We start from the raw sequence: 20,492 nt of genomic DNA on the forward strand, positions 1-20,492 counted from the left end.
CACTTGCCTTTGTGGCTATGAAACCCCTTTTTTTCAGATTTGAAATTCAGATTCAAAACTTGAGTTGGTTCTAGCTAATTACCAAGTACCAAGAATTCTTGCCCAATCTTGTTGGTGAATAGTCTTTTATTTAATCTAGCTTGGTTTTTGGTTTGTTTGATTCAGTATTTCTTCTGCTCTGCCAGAGTTACTGCAAAAAATTAGTTTTCCTCCTTTTTTTTGAGCACTGAAGACGGTGGGCGGAAGTCCACGACAAAATAATCCGCTTCTGTCATTTTTGCTTCTTTTCTGTCCACTGGCTGACATTACCCTCTTTTTTCGCGCCTATTTAATTTTGTTATTTTGTTCTTGTTTGTCCTATGAAAATTCTACTTGTAGCCCTATCTGTCCTTAACAACTCACAGAAGTAATATAATTTTATTTTAAGTAATATTTCACTATTTCCAAATTCTAATTACCTGTACTATAATCTATTATGCACTTCATTGTTCTGAAAACAAGAGAATGAAGTCACACAAAGGACCTTTAATACAGCTGACGTAATACAGCTATACACAAAGAAAATTAATAAATAATATCTATAAGTGCTATTGTCTACCAGTTAAAGAAAGATTATTATCCCCAGTATAGCATGTTCTGAAGCTGCAAAAATCTCAAGACGTCGTAAGACATGTCAGTGAAGCATGTAAGATACCAGAAAAATACGCAAAATATATAAATGATGTTAATACGCAAAACACGCAAAATACGTAAATGATGCAAAATAAGGAATTTACGTAAAATAGATAAAATATCAATTTTATAGGGGTACGTAAAATCACGGTAAAATACATGAAATCCCCAATTTTACCAATTACAACACAGAGCATACCTTACTTATATCTTAACCTACCAAATACAACCCAGAACCGTGCAGAGTTAAGATAATGAGGAAATCAAAAAAAAATGCTTAAGACTTACTTTTTCCTTCACAAGAGACAAAGAAATTGAATCCTTTTCATGGGTCAGTTTTTTCAATTCATCATTTCTTTTTGATATCAGCTCAGTCAACTCTTCAATTTCCTTTCGCGCATTGCCAAATCTGGCTTCATTTGATCTTTCGGCACTGGTAAGCTGAAAACGCAGTTGATTCTTTTCCTAACAAAATGAGGTGATTTAAAAGTCCCACTTAATTTTTGTTTCTTGTTTAAGTAAGATTTATGATCAAATCAATTACTGACTAAACTTCCACTTACACGAATATCGCGTATTCAACTCGTATGACAATGCTCAGTCATTCATTGTTTTAATTTTGGGTTATCAATATTGATCTTTTTTCACCAATGTTGACTACTTTTACACGGTTTGATATTTCAGTGATTTCGACTGAATACATTGCAAATACTAAAAATACAAGATGACTTTTCTCCTAACAAAATAGGAGTAATTTGAGAATCTTTATTACTTTAGTAATGTGGCTATAATACGTCCCAATACACACATGCCCCAATGTGCTGGTGGAACTGCTAAAACATTTATTTGGCTTCAATCTAAGAATATGCATCCAAGTTTCTGAAAACTTCTTGGCATTTTTCCGAGAATATCAAGAACGATTGGTTATCTGGTATGGCGTAATCGTTCATGTCGTCGATGAAACGATACAAGACATCCTGTGAAAGCCCTCACATTTGGTCTTTCAAAATCAAGAAATCCCAGGAAACATGCAAAGTTTGGTTTCTCCGGTGAAACAATACAACAAATACTACAACAGCCAGTACCAATGCGTTATCTCAGCTTCTGGTAATGGATATATTTGAATTCATGTTGCCGGTGAAACAATGCAATACGTTCCATGAAAGCCCTTAATTCTGGTATTTTGAGGTAACGGCATTCCTGGAAACATGCCAAGTTTATTTTCTCGGTGATACAATTCCTACGACAGCCGGTACCATTGCGTTATCTCAGTTTCCGGCGATGGATGCAATTGAATACCGAACATTTAACCGAAGTCATAGACTGCATTATTGTTAGCTATAATTATAGATTATAACGTGTTTTCTTTTCCGACGATACCTTTTTTAGCTTCTAAGCAGTTTTCCTTCGATTTCATGAAATTTATGTTGATGTATGAACCAAACGTTAGACCCGTGATTTCCTGTGGTAAAATAACGACAGTATACTCGACAAAAGCCAACAAGCCATTGATGCATCCAAAAAAGAGCTATAAAAATTTAACTGGGGACGTCCTATACTACTTAGGATGAAGGTTTGGCTAGACTTGAACTCACTACATTGGAATCACGACGTCACTTCCTTACCATGAACTTTGGGCGAAAGTGCCTTAGTTCTGACTATCATCAACGTCTTCTTCCCCCCTTCAAAGAAAACCCCCCAATCCTTCCCAATACAAGACTTAATGGTCGTACAGCTCCAAATACTAAACTTGACTTGTGTCCCCAAATGTTGACAATGAGGTACAACAACTCTTTCGTTCCCTATTTTGTTTCGCATTTTAAAAATTGATTTAACTTTGTAACTATGTTTATCCCTTAACATTTATTTTATCATTGTAATTATAATTGTTCTGACGTGCTTATGCTAGCTTGTGTGCTATTTTAGCCAATAAATCATATTCTATTCTATATTCTATGATATTATGTTCTTAGAAAAATATTCTAGTTAATCATTGTATTGTTTCTGGGACACTAGCCAACTGATGTTAAGCGTCACAGTATCGTAAAAAGTTAATTACCCAATAGATCTCTCAATCAGTTGGATATATTGTAAATGATAAGAGTGATTCGTTTCCGGTCACCTTTTTGGCATCATTCCGAAAATATGCGTACTACAGTAATTTGAAATTCTTGCAGGACAGACATATTCTTCCGATGATTGATGAAAATTATTCTGATTTCCGGAAATTGTAAAAAGTTATGTGTATCGAGCACATCAGTTTTCCATCACCGGGGCTTGCACATGAGTTTGGGTCCCCGAGTTCCCCTCCAGGGCTCATATCCATCTCCAGGGCTCCAATGACCTTCCAAAGTATTACATCCCCAACCAATACTTTTTCCTGGGGAGTTTGTATAACATCCTCTTGCTTAAGGGCGCTACTTGTTATAGTAAAGGTCAGGATATGTACCTTGGTGGTTGCAGATGGAAATTGGTATAGTTTTGACTATAGCATCTTCATTCCATGTATCATTCACAAAAGTCATAGCCTCCAGTTAAAGCAGAAGGTTTCACTGGAATTTTTCCCACATTGACTCCTTGAACAAAAGGACATGTTTCATAGTGTCTTCTATTTTCAACAATAGGCAAATCGTCCTCTTCCCAGCTTCCAACTACACCCGTACAAAAAGAACACTGAATCTGGTCACTAAGGTGAGCAAAAAAGAATCCAACTTTTGTAAGTTCTTTGATATCGATGTAATTGTTTAACCAAATTCCATTAAATGTCCTTAGCTTAACACCCTCTCGTTTAAGAACACTGCATATTTCCTGGCCAAGATTTTTAAGATGATACAATTTATAACTTCTGTTTACCAAGACATGTTCAACTATATGATACCTATTCATTGAAAATGGGTTTTTTTATATCATTCCAGTGCACAGTTAGTATTGATCGAAAACGTACAATAACCCAAATACGGCACAGGGTACAAATGACACGGCTGTATAATAAGCATGCAAAACCCATGTTCACCAAACATGTCTTTTAGTTGCTGGCTGAGTACCAAAAATTGGCGAAATCTTTTTTGAGTACAAAAAACTAAGCTAGCTGGTAAATTCCGATTCTTTTAGCTACCAACCACGTATAAAAAAATTGATAAAAGAACTTTCGAGTAAAACAAACTCTGCTAGTTGATAAATTCCGATTGTTTTAGCTGCTGACTTAGTATCAAAAATTAATGAAAGCACTTTTGAGTACAGCAAACTCAACAAGTTAGTAAATTCCGAGTGTTTTACTTTCTGACTGAATATCAAAATTAACAAAAGTGCTAATTGAGCACAAAAAACTCAACTAGTTGATAAATTCCATATGTTTTAGTTGTAGGCTGAGTGCCAAAAAATTAATGAAAATACTTTCGTGTACAACAAAAACAGGTAGTTGATCAATTCCATGTGTTTTGCTTGCAGCCAGATAACCAAACACTTAATGAAAGCGCTTTTGAGAACAAAAATATCAGCTTACTGATGAATTATGAGCGTTTTAGTTGCTGGCTGAGTACAAAAGATTTAACGAAAGCTTATTAGAGTACAGCAAACTCAACTGGTTTGTAAAGTACCAGACAGTTGAGTTTGTTGTAGTAAACGTGCTTTCATTAGTTTGTTTGTAATCAGTCAGTATCTAATACACACGAAGTTTATCAACTAGCTGAGTTTTTGTGTTCAAAAGTGCTTTCATAAATTTTTACTACTCTGCCTGCAGGTAAAACACACAGAATTTATCAACTAGCTGATTTGTTGTGCTAAAAAGTTCCTTTGTTAAATTTTTGATATTAAGTCAATAACTTAAATACTCAAATTTCACCAACTAGTTGAGTTTTCTTTACTCAAAAGCGCTTTCATTAAATTTTTAGTACTCCGCTCGCAACTAAAAATAGTCGGAATATATCAAGTAGCTGAGTTTTTGTATTCAAAAGTGCTCTCACTAAATTTTTGGTACTCGGGCTGAAACTACAACATACGAAATTTATCAAAGAGCTAAATTTCTTGTACTCGAAAGTGCTTTCTTTAAGTCACTCATTTAGCAAATAAACCACTGAATTTACCAGCTAGTTGAGTTTGTTGTGCTCAAAAGTGCATATATTAAATTGTTGGTAGTCTTTCAGTAGCCATAACACGCGAAACTTATCAACTAGCTGATTTTTTGTACTCAAACGTGCTTTTATAAGAAATTGATAATCGTTCAGCAACTAAGACACTCGGATTTTATCAACTAGTTGAGTTTTTTGTACTCAAAAGTGCTTTTATTACATTTTTAATATTCAGACAGAAATTAAAACACTCTTAAATTACCAACTAGTTGATTTTGTTCAACTCAAAGTGATTTTATTAAATACATGATATTCAATTAGCAACTAGAACACTGGTTGGTTCAAATACCGACCAGTTGAGTTTGTTGTACTGAAAGGCACTTTCATTATTTTTATGTACTCAGTCAGCAACTAAAACAATCAAAATTTATCAACAAACTGAGTTTTTGTACTCAAAAGTGCTTCCATTAAGTTCTGGTACTCTGCCGGCAAGTGAAACATTCGAAATTTACCAACTAGCGGAGTTCGTTGTGATCAAAAACGCTTTCATTAATTTTTTGATACTCAGTGAGCAACTAAAACACTAAAAATTTAACCAGCGAGTTTAACGAACTCAAAATGCTTTTATTAATTCTTTGTACTCAGCCAGCTACTAAAATCCATTTTTGGTGAACATGCTATTAGATTTTTTTATAGTCTCATTAGTATCATTAGTACCCTGTGCATGGTCATCGACCACATTTGGTCTATTGTACGTTTTCGATCAATATCAATAGTGCATTGGAATGATATAAGAAGCCATTTTCAATGACTAGGTATCATATAGCTGCACATATCTTGATAAAAAAGTTGTAAATGTATCATACTAGAAATTTTGAAAAGGAAAAATGCAGTATTCCTAATCGAGAGGTTATTAGACTAGGGACAATTAATGAAGATGGTCACAGAATTTCATCGATACCAAGAACTCGCCAATGCTGGATTCTTTTTTGTTGGCCACAGTTACCAGGTTCAATGTAATCTTTGTACAGGTGTGGTTGGAAACTGGGAAGAGGGTGATGTACGTATTGACGAAACTAGAAGACACTATGATACATGTCCTGTTGTTGAAGGAGTTGATGAGGGAAACATTCCTGTGATACCTCCTGTTTTAACTGGAGGATATGGCAACTGTGAGCGATATATGAGATCAAGAAGCTATTGTCAAAACTATATTAATTTTCATTTGCAACCACCAAGGTATGTTTCCCAACCTTTAATGTTACATGAAGAAGGTAGTACTCTTAAATAAAAGGATGTTAGTCTAAAGAAATTTAATGGAAGATGGTCAAAGAATTTTGTCCATACCAAAGAACTTGCAAAAGCTGGATTTGTTTTTACTGGCCACAGTAACCAGGTTCAGTGTGCTTTTTGTGCAGGTGTAGTTGAAAACTGGGTATAGGGTGATGGTCCTATAGATAAACATGGAAGACACCTTGAAACATCTCCTTTTGTTCAAGAAATTGGTGTGGGAAACATTCTAGCTGAATCACCTGCTTTAACTTGAGGCTATGACATTTTTTAGCGATACATGGGGTCAGGAAGCTATAGCCAAATCTACAACCACCAAGATATACCCCTGACCATACTGTCATACGAAGAATGTAGTGCTCTTAACGAGAGGATGTTACACTAAGGACGCGTAATAGAAGGTGGTCAAACGATTTTATTGATATCAGGGAGCTTGCAAAACTTGGATTCATTTTTGTTCGCCACAATGACCATGTGCAATGCGCATTTTTTGTGGGTGTTGTAAGAAACTGTGAAAAGGCAGACGTGTCTACAGATGAACAGATGAAAAACTTCGAAACATGTCCTTTTGTTCAAGGATTTGATGGGAGAAACATTCCAGTGATACATCCTGCTTTAACTGGATGTTATGACATTTGTGAGTAATACCGGTTACTGCGTTTCTTTTTTGTCGAGCCTAAGTTCCAAAAAAATTTTACATCCTAGAAATTTGAAGTCCGAAAAAATTCAAGTCCAACAACATCACTACAGTCGTTATTTTTCTAATAGAAAAAATCACGAATGACATATTTATATCATCTTTATTGTGTATTTTTTTAAATATCAGAAGTGAATTTTTTGCTATAAGTATATTTAAATCATAGTGTCACGTTCGATTCATACATCACACAGAAAATTTCATAAAATCAATGGAAAACAACTTAGAAGTTAAAAAATGTGTCATTGGAAAAGAAAATCCATCGTCATCTATAATTGTAGTTTACAATAATGTCGTCTATGATTTTGGTTAAATATTTACTATTCAAATATATTCATCACCGGAAGTTGAGATAACGCAATGGTACGGGTTGTCGCAGCATTTGATGTATTATTTCATCGAGAAAATAAACTTGGTATGTTCCTAGGAATGTCGTTTCTCAAAAGACCAGATGTGAGGGCTATCCAGGACGTATTGTATAGTTTCCCCAACAATATGAATTCAAATGTATCCATCACCTTAAGCTAAGATAACGCATTGGTAAAAGCTATCGTAGTATTTGTTGTATCGTTTCACCGAAAAAATAACTTGGCATGTTTCCAGGAATGCTGTTATCTCAAAAGACCAGATGTGAAGGCTATCACAGGACGTATCGTCTTATTTCTCCGACAATATGAATGATTACACAATACAAGATGACGCATCATTCCTGAAACCATTGGAAACCCACCAAGAAATTCTCGGAAACCGGGACGCATATTTTTGGAATGATGACAAAAAAGGTGTTAAAAACTCCAATCGCAGATTGGGGTATGTGTGTATTGGGACGTATTAAAGGAATACAAGAGCTTAGCAACTCCAATAGTACACTGGGATATGTGTGCACTGGGACGCATTACAGCCGTACCACTTACTTTTCCTTCTTCTTTAATAAAATTCACATAAATCAGTAGCTAAGGTTCCAATTACCCAATTGGAGTAAGTGAAGACCAATTGTTAACACTGCACGTTTCATTACTTTGACCCTGTGTTGCCATTCCAATCTTGATTTTGTTTTTCCCCTCAAAATTTGATTTCTTTCAGCGTTTTGATACTTAGATTATTTTGACCAAAGGCTTTTCAGAAAATTTTAGTGAGCTGAATATACAGTAAACCATTCTCGTAAAAATAGGGCAATTTAAGAATCACACTTGCTATTTTTTTTCTTCTCCTTGTAAATTCCTGGCAAGTTTTCCAGGCAAACTTCATATAAGAATTTCGGCTTGTACCCTCGCAAGGGAAAACAATGCTCTGATACTCTTTATCAGCAAAGATGAAGCTAAGCCTCAAAAGGATCTGAATCCAGTTCCTTGTGGCCCTAACCACGAATAAGCCTTGCAGTTAAGGTCTCAGGCCCTTGTATAGTTTACGTCAAAATACAAATTGAAGTAAAATTTCACATCCCTCGTCTTGCTTCGCTCAAAAGCCAATAAAAATGCTTATTTGATAAAAGATACTAAAAAGTTAAAACATATTTAAAGTTACAAGATATTTAAAAAGGAATGTCAGAACATTCAGACCAAAAGAAACTAAAAGAAAGATAAGATGACATATCCAGTCACTGAATGGGTGCCAATGAATGCCATATTCCAGACACCTCGAACAAGATAGCCAAAAAAGTAACCATATCATGCTTAAGTCACCCTATTTTTAGCCAAAAGGCACCGAAAGTAGAATGCTTCAAAATAGTTCGTTTTGAAAAGATACTTTGATGCACAGCTTCGATTTTCCTTTCTAAAACGTTCATTTAGCTTTGTCTATGTAAGTACCCCCCCTCCCTTTTCTCCCCATTAATTTTCAGAAGAAAGGTAGGAATTATGCTCCAGACTTGAAGTAGATGCAAACAAGCATTTTCAATTAGCCCCTTCAACACACCCCACCCCGATCCTATGCAGTGCTAACTCTTTAGCAGAGGGGTAAGCACCATGAATCTTGTTGGTGCTAGAATTACGCAAGGATTTCAATCTAGAATACATCAAAGCCAAAGAGGGAGAGTTTTCCTCTTGATTACCGCCTCCCCTCCAGTATTCAATTACAGGCATGTTTTACCTTGTTTAAATTACAAGCGGGCAGTGGTGGCAAAAAGTTGATCAGCGGTCCCTCGAAAAATCTTCCTCTCTTGCCACCAGTTTATTAATAGAGAAATAGGCAGGCTGCACTGTTTGAAGATAAATAATTAAAAATAATACCTGATTTGTTTCTTCCACTTGGCCTTGTAGTCTATTAACTTTTTCTTGAAGACTGTCAATTTCACTTTGAGCCGCATACAGCGAAAGCTCAATCTGCTGTCTAGTTGAGGATATACTGCCGTTGATGTCCTGCTGGGATTTTAAGGAATCTTCTGTCGTTGCGAGTTTAGTCTGTATGAAGATATATATATATATATATATATATATATATACTAGTTGTTGGGGTGGCGCTTCGCGCCACCCCAACACCTAGTTGGTGGGGCGCTTCGCGCCCCCCCAAGCCCCCCCGCGCGCGTAAGTCGTTACGTGCCATATTAGTTACGCGCCATTGTAGTTGTGCCCCTGTGTCCCACCTGTGAATAGAGATAGATATAAATATATGTTTTTAACTACGTAAAACATGCTAATATACAACATTCTTCGCTGTCCCATTGTCTGTGCATATAAATAGATTGTCAGGTTTACTGACTCTTGAACATGCAACATATAATTGTCCATGGGAAAAACAATCCGTATTCAGATCTATACCTCATTATTCTAATGATGTGTCCCTGTGTCCCGGTCGTCATTTACATTCCCTGTGTCCCGGTCGTCATTTGTGTCCCGGTGTCCCAGTTTGTAATTTCTCTTTGAGTGTCCCGGTCGTCATTTATATTCCCTGTGTCCCGGTCGTCATTTGTGTCCCGGTGTCCCGGTCTGTAATTTCTATTCGAACAATCCCTGTGTCCCGGTCGTCATTTATATATCCCGCCTGTGCCCCCGGCGTCCCCTCATGTTACAATTAAACATTTTTCCGTGAACAAATGTCTTAAATATCTTGAATGACGTCACCGTCAAAGCAAACATGACGACAACTAATTTCATGACGTCAGTCAACACAGAAACATAACGTCACCTGATCCACAGATCCACAGACAGACAACTTATTTTTATATATATAGATAGATATATACTGTGAAATGCAGGAGATTGACTAGACATGAATAACAATTTAAAATGGAGCATATATAAACTCTTACAGAATCCTTATCATGCTTTCAGAGGTAGCTGCAACCTAGTAAAGATCGAACTAAAGTCCGTAGTAACCAAAAGTTTAAAAATGTGTTTTGAAAAAAAAACTGCCTAGTGAAAAAAGATACCATCTTACACTGATTCAACTTTTATGTCGGTTTGTCTTAAAAGTAAAAGTTTATTGCGAAAGAAAATTTATGGTGATTTAAAAAAAAATGCCTGAAACCCTTCGGAGATGGCGTCAGATCAAAATGAAAAGCGTACCACTGGAATCAGTATCGTCGAACAACTTGTACAGGAAATTACAGTCCCCCACTTTAAAAAATAAGGAAATCACTTTTTTACATGGGTAGCACTGATCTGTCTCCGTTTTTTTTCTGTTTTTCTACCAGGGCTAGCGAGTAACCAGAACATAATAGAGAGATGTTTAGTAGCTCATTCAAACGGAAATTAAATTTGCTAGTGCCCTTTTTGAGTGAAGAAAAAGTTTGGAGGGTATGTAACCCCCTCCCACCAAAGTCACCAGATCAAAATTTTGAGATGGCCATTTTGTTCAACATATTCAAAAGGTCCAATAACTATGGCTTTGGTGATAATATGACCCTCCATAGTCCCTGCAGAAAGGCTCTACGCAGTATCGGTATCGGGTGTACCGGTATCACGCGCATCGGTGTTTTGAGTATTTGTATCGCGGATATCGGTATTGGGCATGTCGGTATCGGGTGTTTTTTTTTCAATCATGGTTGCAACAATAGCTGCAACCTAGTAAAAGAGCGAATCACAGCCCTTAGTAATAAAAAGTTAAAAAACCCGTTTTGAAAGAAATGTCTATTGAGAAAAATCACAATTTGACACTGATTCAGGAATGCTAACAACATTTCGGTTCATCTTGAAAGTAAAAGTTTACTGCGAAATTTTTTTATCTTAATTCCGAGAAAAACTGAAGCCCCTTGAAAAGGGCGTTAGATCACAATGAAAAGTGCACCGTTGGAATCTACAAGGACAAAAACCTAAAATAGAGTAATTACAATCCTCACCTTGAACACAAGCAAAGTTCAATTTTTTGCATTGCTATTACTTATGTGTCTCTTCTTTTTCTACTAGGGCTAAGGGGTGAGGAGAAAATCCTTGATTTTTTCTTTGCCCTCAAGCAGTACTGTCTTTGAACAACCCTGTTTTTGCCCCCCTCCCCCCTTTCCTCGGTTATTCCCTTTCGGTGGCCTTTGCATATACATTCTACGAAGTTTATTTGCTTCTTGTTACGATGTGGGCTCTAGCCTCTGACTGCAAAAATGATATTATCTCCTTCTCTCCACCAGGACTAGATACTTTTCCCCCTTTTCAAGAATAAAAATTAAGAACAATGAGAAAAACTATGACTATCTTTTAGAATTTGGAGTTCTGAGGGAGAGTACTAAAATAAAAACAAAACAAATAAGAAAGAAAAGAATACGACTTCAGCGACATTTACATTCTTGTGGTCATAAACTACTTTCTGTTATCACATTAAATCAAACTTTAATTTCCAGTTTTTACATATTAAGCTTCGATCTTATTTCAAACAGTTCATGATAACAAACTGTAAGTAAGAAGCGATGCGGCTCAATAATAACCAAAACTCTATGAAAGTGGGTCTTCATAACAATGGACACATCGAAAAACCGAATTTTGCTGCTTAGTCAAAATATATAAAAGTCATCAAGTTTAATGTTATCTTCCAAAGTTGCCACTCCGAGAAAATTTGTCCATTTTTTTTTTTTTTTTTTAAAGGGAGAAAAAAACCCTAAAACACAAAGGCATATTAGTGAAAATCTCACCATCAGATTTAGCATATCAAAGAACCTTAATGTTGAGGTATCAAGCTTCTATATACAAAAATGTTGAATTCTGCATTTTTTTCAAAAAAAGGGATCATGGATGCATGTTTTTTTTTCCCAAGGATGATAGTATCGACCAAGAAATCCTACAATATCAGGAGAGGGCTCATTTTATCGGGAGTCATAAGTTCTAGTGTACTTTTTAAATGACCAAAATATTGAAAGGCAGCAAACCCCCCTAATCCACCTTTTTTGTCCCAAAGTTATCCGATCAAACTTTCGAAATAATTATTTGGTTCAACATGGTCGAAAGATCTAATGACTACGTCATTGAGGATGACTTGAATCTTCAAGGTCCCCGGGGGAAGGGCTGCAAGCTATGAACTTTGCCAAATACTTATGTGTAGCATTGGATATTAGAAAGCATACAGATACTTTACATGGGGATTTTCTGGAGGGGCAAGCGTGGGAGGATCTTTCCATGGATGAGGGATGGGAATTTTCCATGGAGGAGGAGCTGGATTTCGCGGTATTATTTAAAAAGCGAAACGAAGTTATATTAAAAAAAACAAGTTTTTATAGCTGCAAGTAAGGAGTAACATTGAAACTTAACACGAACAGAAATTATTACGTATATCAGGGGGGTCACCCCAACCAGAATACCTCGCTCTTTTTTTAACTAAACTAATTGTTCTAATCAAACGCCACTTGTGCTTAAGGAGTCATTCTTACATAATTGGAGTAAAATTCATGCTTTAGCGTAAAGAGCGAGTATTGAGGAGATGGCGACCCCCCTCATATACGTAATAATTTCTGTTCGTTTTAAGTTTTGATGTTGCTCCTCATATTCAGTTGACAAAACTTGTTTTTTTGGAAATTTAATTCGCTAAAGAAGTGAAGTCTTTCAATAGAACAGGAAGTAAAAATGCCCTTCAATTTAGGAATATCCATACAGTGCTCTTTATACTAAACCTGTTAGCACTTCTAACAAAGTTTCCTATTCTAATTAAACAGACCCTGTATTTCAGTTGCCGTTCTTAAGAAAAAGGGACAAACAGTGAAGCTCTAGCGTAAAGCAACCTTTCATTAGTAGTGATTCTTCAAATTTTTTTAATGAGCCATAGTCACTACTCCTTTCTTCTTTCAATGATTTGAGCTGGACGGCGATTCCAACAAGACCAAGGTGCATGTTAAGTCATTGGTAATGTTTTAAAGAGATATAAGTACATGTTATGTTATAGGGGATACGTTATTCTATGGTTGTTATGCTTAAAAAACGTACGAGGGGTAAGAAAAACCTTCATGGGGCCCGCTCAATCAAGGTTTCTTAGATAACTATGATTAAAAGCTTAAGGGTGTGGGGGGAAAACCTTCTGGGGGTTCTTTAACCCAGATTTCTTTGGATGTTTACCTAATAGTTTATTGGATTCTTTAAAAAAACCTTCTGGATCCACTAGTCAAGGTGCAAACGTTACCTAACAGTTTCTTTGATTCTTAAGAAACCTACGAAGACAAGGTGGGTAACACGTTCAAGAACTTCTTTAAATCCCGATTTCTAAGATTCTTACAGAATAGAGAGCCTTAAAAAAAACCTTCAGGGGCTTCTTTACTTTAGGATTTCTTTGAATGTCCTTTTAAAAACTTACAAAACCTCCGCCAAATCAAGATTTGGCCTTTAAAAACCTTCAGAGCCTCTCCCAAGTGAGGGCATAGTCTTCACATCATCCCAGTATATTCACGCTTTTTCACTATTTCGTTTTGGAAGATTTGTAGCCATTTTCTACGTGGAGAATAGTAGAGAGACTATTGATTCGATGGAACAAAGGCTAGTTCATATCCCGTTATTTCCCAGAAAACAAAAACTTCAAATGATCCACAACTATTCTAATGGGGAACTTAGTAAATTTCATTAGTCCCGAGGAGGAGGGTATAAAAACAGGTATTAGAACGGAAATTTCATTAGTCTTATATAAGATTCTGAGCGTCATACATCTCAATATAAAAAAAAAGATATGTCTCAAAGATATCAACAGGTAGGCCTGTCTTTCTATATACCCCCTCCCCTACTAAAAACATGAGTCTACTGTAACTTTCTACATTAGATGCAAACCTAACAAAAAGTTCGTACTATTGCAAGATTCTCTCATTGATAGACTAGCCTAATTTCTCGCAAAATATACAATTTTACCCCCATCTGAAATTTTGAAATACTTTTCCGCTATTCTAGCATAAGCTTAAACTTACATCTGTCAATTATATGCGCTTAAACCCTTAATGACGACTTCCATCACATAAAAAACTGAGTTTCTACAGAACAGCTGCTCTTCTTATAATTGCATAAAAGTATTCTTACCACCCGGTAAATTTGAAAAATACAATATTATATGTGAATTGCAAACTGGGTTATTATGGTTGATAATTATGTACGATTTTTGAGGAGGGTGTTCTAAATTTCTAACTGCTTCAATTTTAAGAGGTCAACATAACCTATTATTGCTGTTTAATCGTGAAAAAAGGGGTGCATATTTTCCTTTGTCATATTATAGAGAGACTGAAATCAAAAATTTAATCTCATAATGATAATACATACGATCAGTGGTACTCAATATTCAAAGTTTTCTGTTAAATACTCCATTTTTCCTATTTTTGCTACATTACTTGTCTTCGCTCACCTAGATTATTGGATTCCATTTTCGGTTAGTTGAATTCATTACTTTTTTTGAAAAAGTTTCTTTTATCGTCACGGTACGTGAAAAATATTGTTTCTAGCACCAATATAGAAGGAGTGGGTGCATTAGGTTAAAGTTATTTGAAAAAAAAATTATTTTATATTAAAAAAATCTTGATGATATGCTTGAGGGCATGATCACCTATTCATGAGCTACTAGAAGCTCAAGTGCAAATTATATGAGACGAATAAATTTTGTTTAGTATATCATAGTGAAAATAAAATTGTGAAAATTTAAGAGTGGACTGTAATATTCGCTAATTCAAATTTTTTCGGCCTTACTTAGGTAAAAAAGCTTAAATTCCTCATAGGGGAAAGGGGTTTACACAACATTTGGTATTAATAGTCCCATTAACATATTTTTGAGAGTCCCCAAAATTCAAAATGCGTGGGGGTGTGATAGGGGTGAGTTAAATTTAAGTGGGATACGTCTTGAAAATAAGATATTGTTTTTACTACATTAAAAGGCAATTTTTCCCTTTTTAAGGGAAATTTGGAGTAATATCCCACTCCTCCAAAACGGCCAAAGGCCTGCGATACAATAGCAGTGCAATACAAAGAAGTGGATGCTTCTATTGTCCACCAGCAAAACAGGGAGAACGCTGTCCAATCAAGATCTTTTGTCAGTGACTATGCCGGACATTCTACGCTCCCCGTGCAAGGGAATAATGCACCCCTTTCGTCCCTAAGCCCCATGCCAGTGAAACTGTCGAGTCTTGTATGCTCTCCTAGCCCTATAGCGAAAATATTAAGTCTTCTGCTCCAAACCAAGATGAAGCTGTCAATCTTAATGTAAGTATAAATTTGTTGATATTTCTTGAAAACCATACCATTTTTTCAAAGTGAGGCATATTCTTGTTCAGACTAATATTTTAATATTAGGATCTAGCACGAGGCAAGAAACTGAAAATATTCCATTCTTTTCAAACTTTGAAAGGCTTTTAGCTAAAAAATTATATTTTTCTTGAAACTTTTAAGAATGTTGACACTATCTCACATATTGAAAAAGCAAAACATTCCTTTTGGGCCAATAGGGGGCCCAAGTCCAATAGTATGAGGAGTCCTTCAGTCCTAACGGAAATGTACTTTTTACCATGATTTTACTTATTAGCAGTGTTTTTAAAAATAAGGTGTTTTTAGGATCCTGCATTCTACTTTTGAACGTTCTACTGTTGCCTCTAAGAAGGAGATTTGAAAAAGGATAATGGGTTTCTTTTTTCAACTTAATGATGAGGGAAAATATCAGGGGCCTATATCAGGGGGTGGGGGACTAGGGTTTCGAAGAGACCCTTGGGAAATAGTTAAAAATAAGACATTCCTTTCAGGTTAATAAAAGAGGAAATTCATGCCTATAAAAATGCATCCTAGCGTTGAAAAAAGTTCTACTAGTCCCTCTGACAAGGGGGTTTGTGGGCAATACACAATAGATTTTTTCATAACAATGAAAATACATCATTCTTTTTAGCATAATTACACCCTCTTTTTACAGCTTGAAAAAGTCATTGCTTCAAGAGAGTAAGAATTTTTGCAACCCCCCAGTGATGATCTCACAGAGCATGGGTCAAGAATCTGTTGACCGATGTCTTCGGGAAATAAAAAGAAGAACCAATGGATGTCAAAGCCAACTCAGAAAATTTTGAAGGCTCTTTAGAAAATTATAATACGTTAAACATAGAGGGCACAGTCTATCCATGTTTATCTGGTAATTTATGATTATTAAATTTATAGCTCGTAGTGTGGGAGCTATGGACTCTAAGGGTTAGTTTTGTAGTCCATGTATGGTTATTTTTCTAGACATATACATATACATTTTTATTTTCATGCAAAACATATAAATTAAACAACGATTTACCATTAAAGGCCACTCTTAAGACAAAAGAGTCCTGACTTTGGCCGCAATTCTAACCACCATGAATCTGCTAACTCACTTCTTCAAACATTTCCCCCACCCAAAAAAAAGAAGAAAAAAGAAGAAAAAAATCCTTGGAGGGGGAGTAAAAGACAATTAAATACTAAATAAATAAATACCCTTTCCTCTTTTAAAACTTCATTCCTTTTTAAAAAATGGAATTTAACCATTCTCTTGAATGATGCCAGTCTGATCGATTCTTGAAGGTCATTCCAGACGATTAAATTCAAAACTGGTGGTATGATCTCAAAACATCCAAAGGGGCCACTTTGGGAGGGGAATTTCTGATCATTACACCTGTAGGTGGTAGTGTGGTCTAGAAAAACCCGAAGGGTCACTCTTAAATATTCTGTTCTCTTTCATCCTAATTGAAATTGTTTCCAAGGATGAAATCAAGAGTGTTTCAATGAACTAATAAGCTCTTAGCATTTCCTTGGTTTATATACCAATATTATCATCTATTCTATTCTCTTTCCAGAGAGTATGCTGATCTCTTTCATCCTAATTTAAATTCTTTCAAAGGATGAAATCCAAACTTTTTCAATGAGCTAATAAGCTGTTATTATTTTCTAGGTTTACACAAAAACATTACCATCTCCAAGAAAATCCATGTACGGCCCAAGTGGAAAGTGAACATGAGGGATTATAGTGTGGGGCTGAACCCGATTAACGTAGCTTCCCTATGCTTTATTTAGATAAATTTGTGTGGGATCTTGATCTCGATAAGGACTATGAATGGGTTAATCAGCTAGCAGTAAGCGTGGTAAAAAAGTACCCTCCAGCAAACTGATAGTGATAAGGGTGACCAGGAAAGAGTGAACGTGGTTCACTCCCTGTTTTACCCAATTTTTACCTTGCCGATACCAATTTGCGCAAAGTTCATGTTTTTAGAGCTGAGTTTAGAGACGCATTTAGTACTCTTGCACATGGTAACATTCAAACAGATTCGATGAATATAGCACACTTCTATGTCAGAAAGAATTGGGCACTTCTTGAAAAACACATTCGGGAGGCGGGAGGGAAGGACGGTGTGAAAGCATCCATCGCTAAAAAATATTACTGAAAAGTCGGGTTATTTCTACTCGCATTACTAGTGGACATGTAAACGCTTCATCCGGACTTACACAATTTTAAGGATTTCTTTCGGATTGAACGGGCAGTATTTTTAAGCGATGGAAAATTATAATACAAATGGGAGCGGGTCGGTGGTTTTATTTATTGAAAATTTTGAAATAAATGCAACAAAATAAAAAAAAGACTTTGTTTTAAGAGGTGGGAGGGGGGAAAGAAATTTTATAAAATATAATGAATATTTAAAGGGTTGTAGAGGTGTGCAAGGCAAATTCGGTTAATTTGGCAGTTGATTGGGGTGGGGGCTGAATTTCCTAAAGTAGAATTTAGTTGTTTAATCGGGATGAAACTTGGTGGAAAAAAGCAGAAGTCCTAGATACGTGATTGACATAACCGGAACGGATCCATTCTCTTTGATGGAGTAGGGGGGGATGGTTAATTCTGAAAAATTTGAAAAAATGAGGTATTTTTAACTTATAGAGGAGCGATTGGATTTTATTTTAAATCTCAACCGGATCCGGTGACATTAGGGGGAGTTGGGGGGACCTAAGATCTTGGAAAATACTTAGAGTGGAGAAATCGAGATCAAACTAGTGTGAAAAATAAGCACAAGTGCTAGATATGTGATTGACATAACCAGAAAGGACCCACTCTCTTCGGGGGAGTTTGGGGGGGGGATTAATTGTAAAAAATTAGAAAAAATTTGGAATTTTTGCCTTACGAAACAGTGATCGAATTTTAATGAAATTCCACATTTAGAAGGACCTCTTAACTCAGATCTCTTATTTTAAATCCCGACTGGATCCAGTGTCTTTCGGGGGGGGGATCTTGGGAAACGCTTAAAGCGGAGAGATCAGGATAAAACTTGGTGTGAAGAATAAGCACAAATCCAAGAAGCGTGACTTAAATAGTCAGATTGGATCCGATCTCGTTGGTAGAGTTGGAGGGGGGGGGGGGTGTAATTCGGAAAAATTAGAAAAATGAGGCATTTGTAACTTACGAACGGGTGATCAGATCTCAATGAAATTTGATATTTAGAAGAATCTTATATTTTTTAACTCTTATTTTAAATCGCGACCAGATCCAGTGACATCGGGAGGAGTTGGAGGGGGAAACCGGAATTCTTGGAAAACGTGAATATCGAGTCATCTTACGAATGGGAGATCAGATCTTAATGAAACTTGATATGTAGAAGAATCTTATGTCTAAGATGCTCCATTCTGAATTCGAATCGGATCCTAGGACACAGAGGGTTGGAGGGGGAAAACAGAAATCTTAGAAACCGAAAATCTTAGAAAACGCTTAGAGTGGAGAGATTGGGATGAAAATTGATGTGAAGAGTGAACACAAGTTATATATCATGATTGACATAATAGGAACAATCCATTCTCTTTGGGGGAATTGGGGGTTGTTAATTTGGAAAAATTAGAAAAATTGAGCTATTTTTAACTTAAGAACGGGTGACCGGATCTTAATGAAATTTGATATTTAGAATGAAATCATATCTCAGAGCTCTTATTTCAAATCCCGACCAGATATGTTGACAGTGGGGGGAGATTGAGGGGAAAACCGGAAATCTTGGAAAACGCTTAGAGTGAAGACATGGGGATGAAACTTGATGAGTAGAATAGGCAAGTGTCGTAGGTGTGTGATTAACGTAACCGGAATGGATCCTCGCTCTCTGGGGGAGTTAGGGGGTGGGGATCAGTGGTTTGGCGAGTTTGGTTCTTCTGGACGTGCTAGGACGACGAAAATCGGCAGGCGTGTCAGGGACTTGCACAAATTAATTTGATAATGTCTTTTTTCCGATTCAATCGTCAGGGGGCTGAAGGGAGAGGAAAAATTAGAAAAATTGTGGTATTTTTAGCTTACGAGTGGGTTATCGGATATTAATGAATTTCGTTATTTAGAAGGACCTCGTGAATTCGAGCTCTTATTTTAAACCCCGACCGACATTAAGCCTCTGACTTTCCTTTTAAATCAATCTATTGATTCTTAGAATTTTGCTAGAGCTAATAACATATGAGCTCTTGGCTTTGGCTCTTCCGACCTCGTCATAAGTGCCATATGAGCTCTTAGCTCCCGTTTATTTAGTAAGGGCTTCGTCTATTGAATCGGTGAAACACTAGGTATGGCTTCTTTATGAGACTGCCAGTGAACCTGGTAAAATTGGATATTTCTTTCCAATTACATCTACTAGTCGGGTTCAAAGTGAAGGTAAAAACATTGGAACGGGTAATTTTTATTATTGTCCAATGTGTTTATCTCGATTCCGTACCGAATTCAAATTGATGTACTGTAAAAGTCATGGGTACCAGTTCGTGGAGACGGTTTCGGGCGACAATGCCATTTTGCAGTTTGATAATTTCTAGAATTCGCACTTGCAGAGCGACAAATTGGTATTAGACATCGAAGCCAAACTCATGGTTGTGTGCGATCCATCAAACTCGAATATGTTAAAGAACATGGAAGCCATTACAGCCTCTTATACCAACGTAAAAAGATATTTGAGCAATACAATGCAAGTGGTAAAGGTATTTGAGACAGTGGGTGGGGAAGGTTGTGTAGGAGCAGCTATGGCTGCACTTATGAAAACAGCTACTAAATCAATTTAAGGGCTGTGCAGCTTAAATTATCCAGTGACTCAATCACCAGATGAAGAATTGGCAATTAAAAATAAATATATTTGTTTGGTATGCAAGAAAGAAATTGTTGAGGGTAGTGAGGATATGGCGGTTCGCAATCATGATCACTCAAGTAACCCAATTTTATCGGGAGGAGTAGCTTTCGGGGGATAGCACACAAATATTGTAATGTAAATGTTAGAGATTATTACTTTCTACCGCTTTACATGCACAATTCCAAAAATGATTTGAAATTCATATTACCAGTGTTGGCACATTTGCAGAAAGGTTAAGTTCTAGATGGCGCATGGATAGATAGATCTTTTTCCAATAAAATCATGCCCAAAATCATCTGAGAAGTTGCTGCTCTTAAAATTA

At 36.3% G+C, this 20,492-nt stretch overlaps 1 protein-coding gene across 3 annotated transcripts in view; it reads right to left on the reverse strand.

Moving 5' to 3' along the window:
* The window catches only part of LOC136026649 (rootletin-like), a 329,138-nt gene that overhangs the window by 175,716 nt on the left and 132,930 nt on the right, over positions 1 to 20,492 (reverse strand). For all 3 annotated transcript variants that reach the window (XM_065703386.1, XM_065703385.1, XM_065703387.1), the window contains 2 exons: positions 8,955 to 9,125; positions 961 to 1,137 (listed from right to left, as the gene is read on the reverse strand). In XM_065703386.1, the coding sequence (XP_065559458.1) occupies positions 961 to 1,137; positions 8,955 to 9,125 (348 nt within the window). The remainder of the gene's footprint in view (positions 1 to 960; positions 1,138 to 8,954; positions 9,126 to 20,492) is intronic.

The sequence above is a fragment of the Artemia franciscana genome, chromosome 4 (assembly GCF_032884065.1).
Source record: "Artemia franciscana chromosome 4, ASM3288406v1, whole genome shotgun sequence".
NCBI classification, from domain to species: domain Eukaryota; kingdom Metazoa; phylum Arthropoda; class Branchiopoda; order Anostraca; family Artemiidae; genus Artemia; species Artemia franciscana.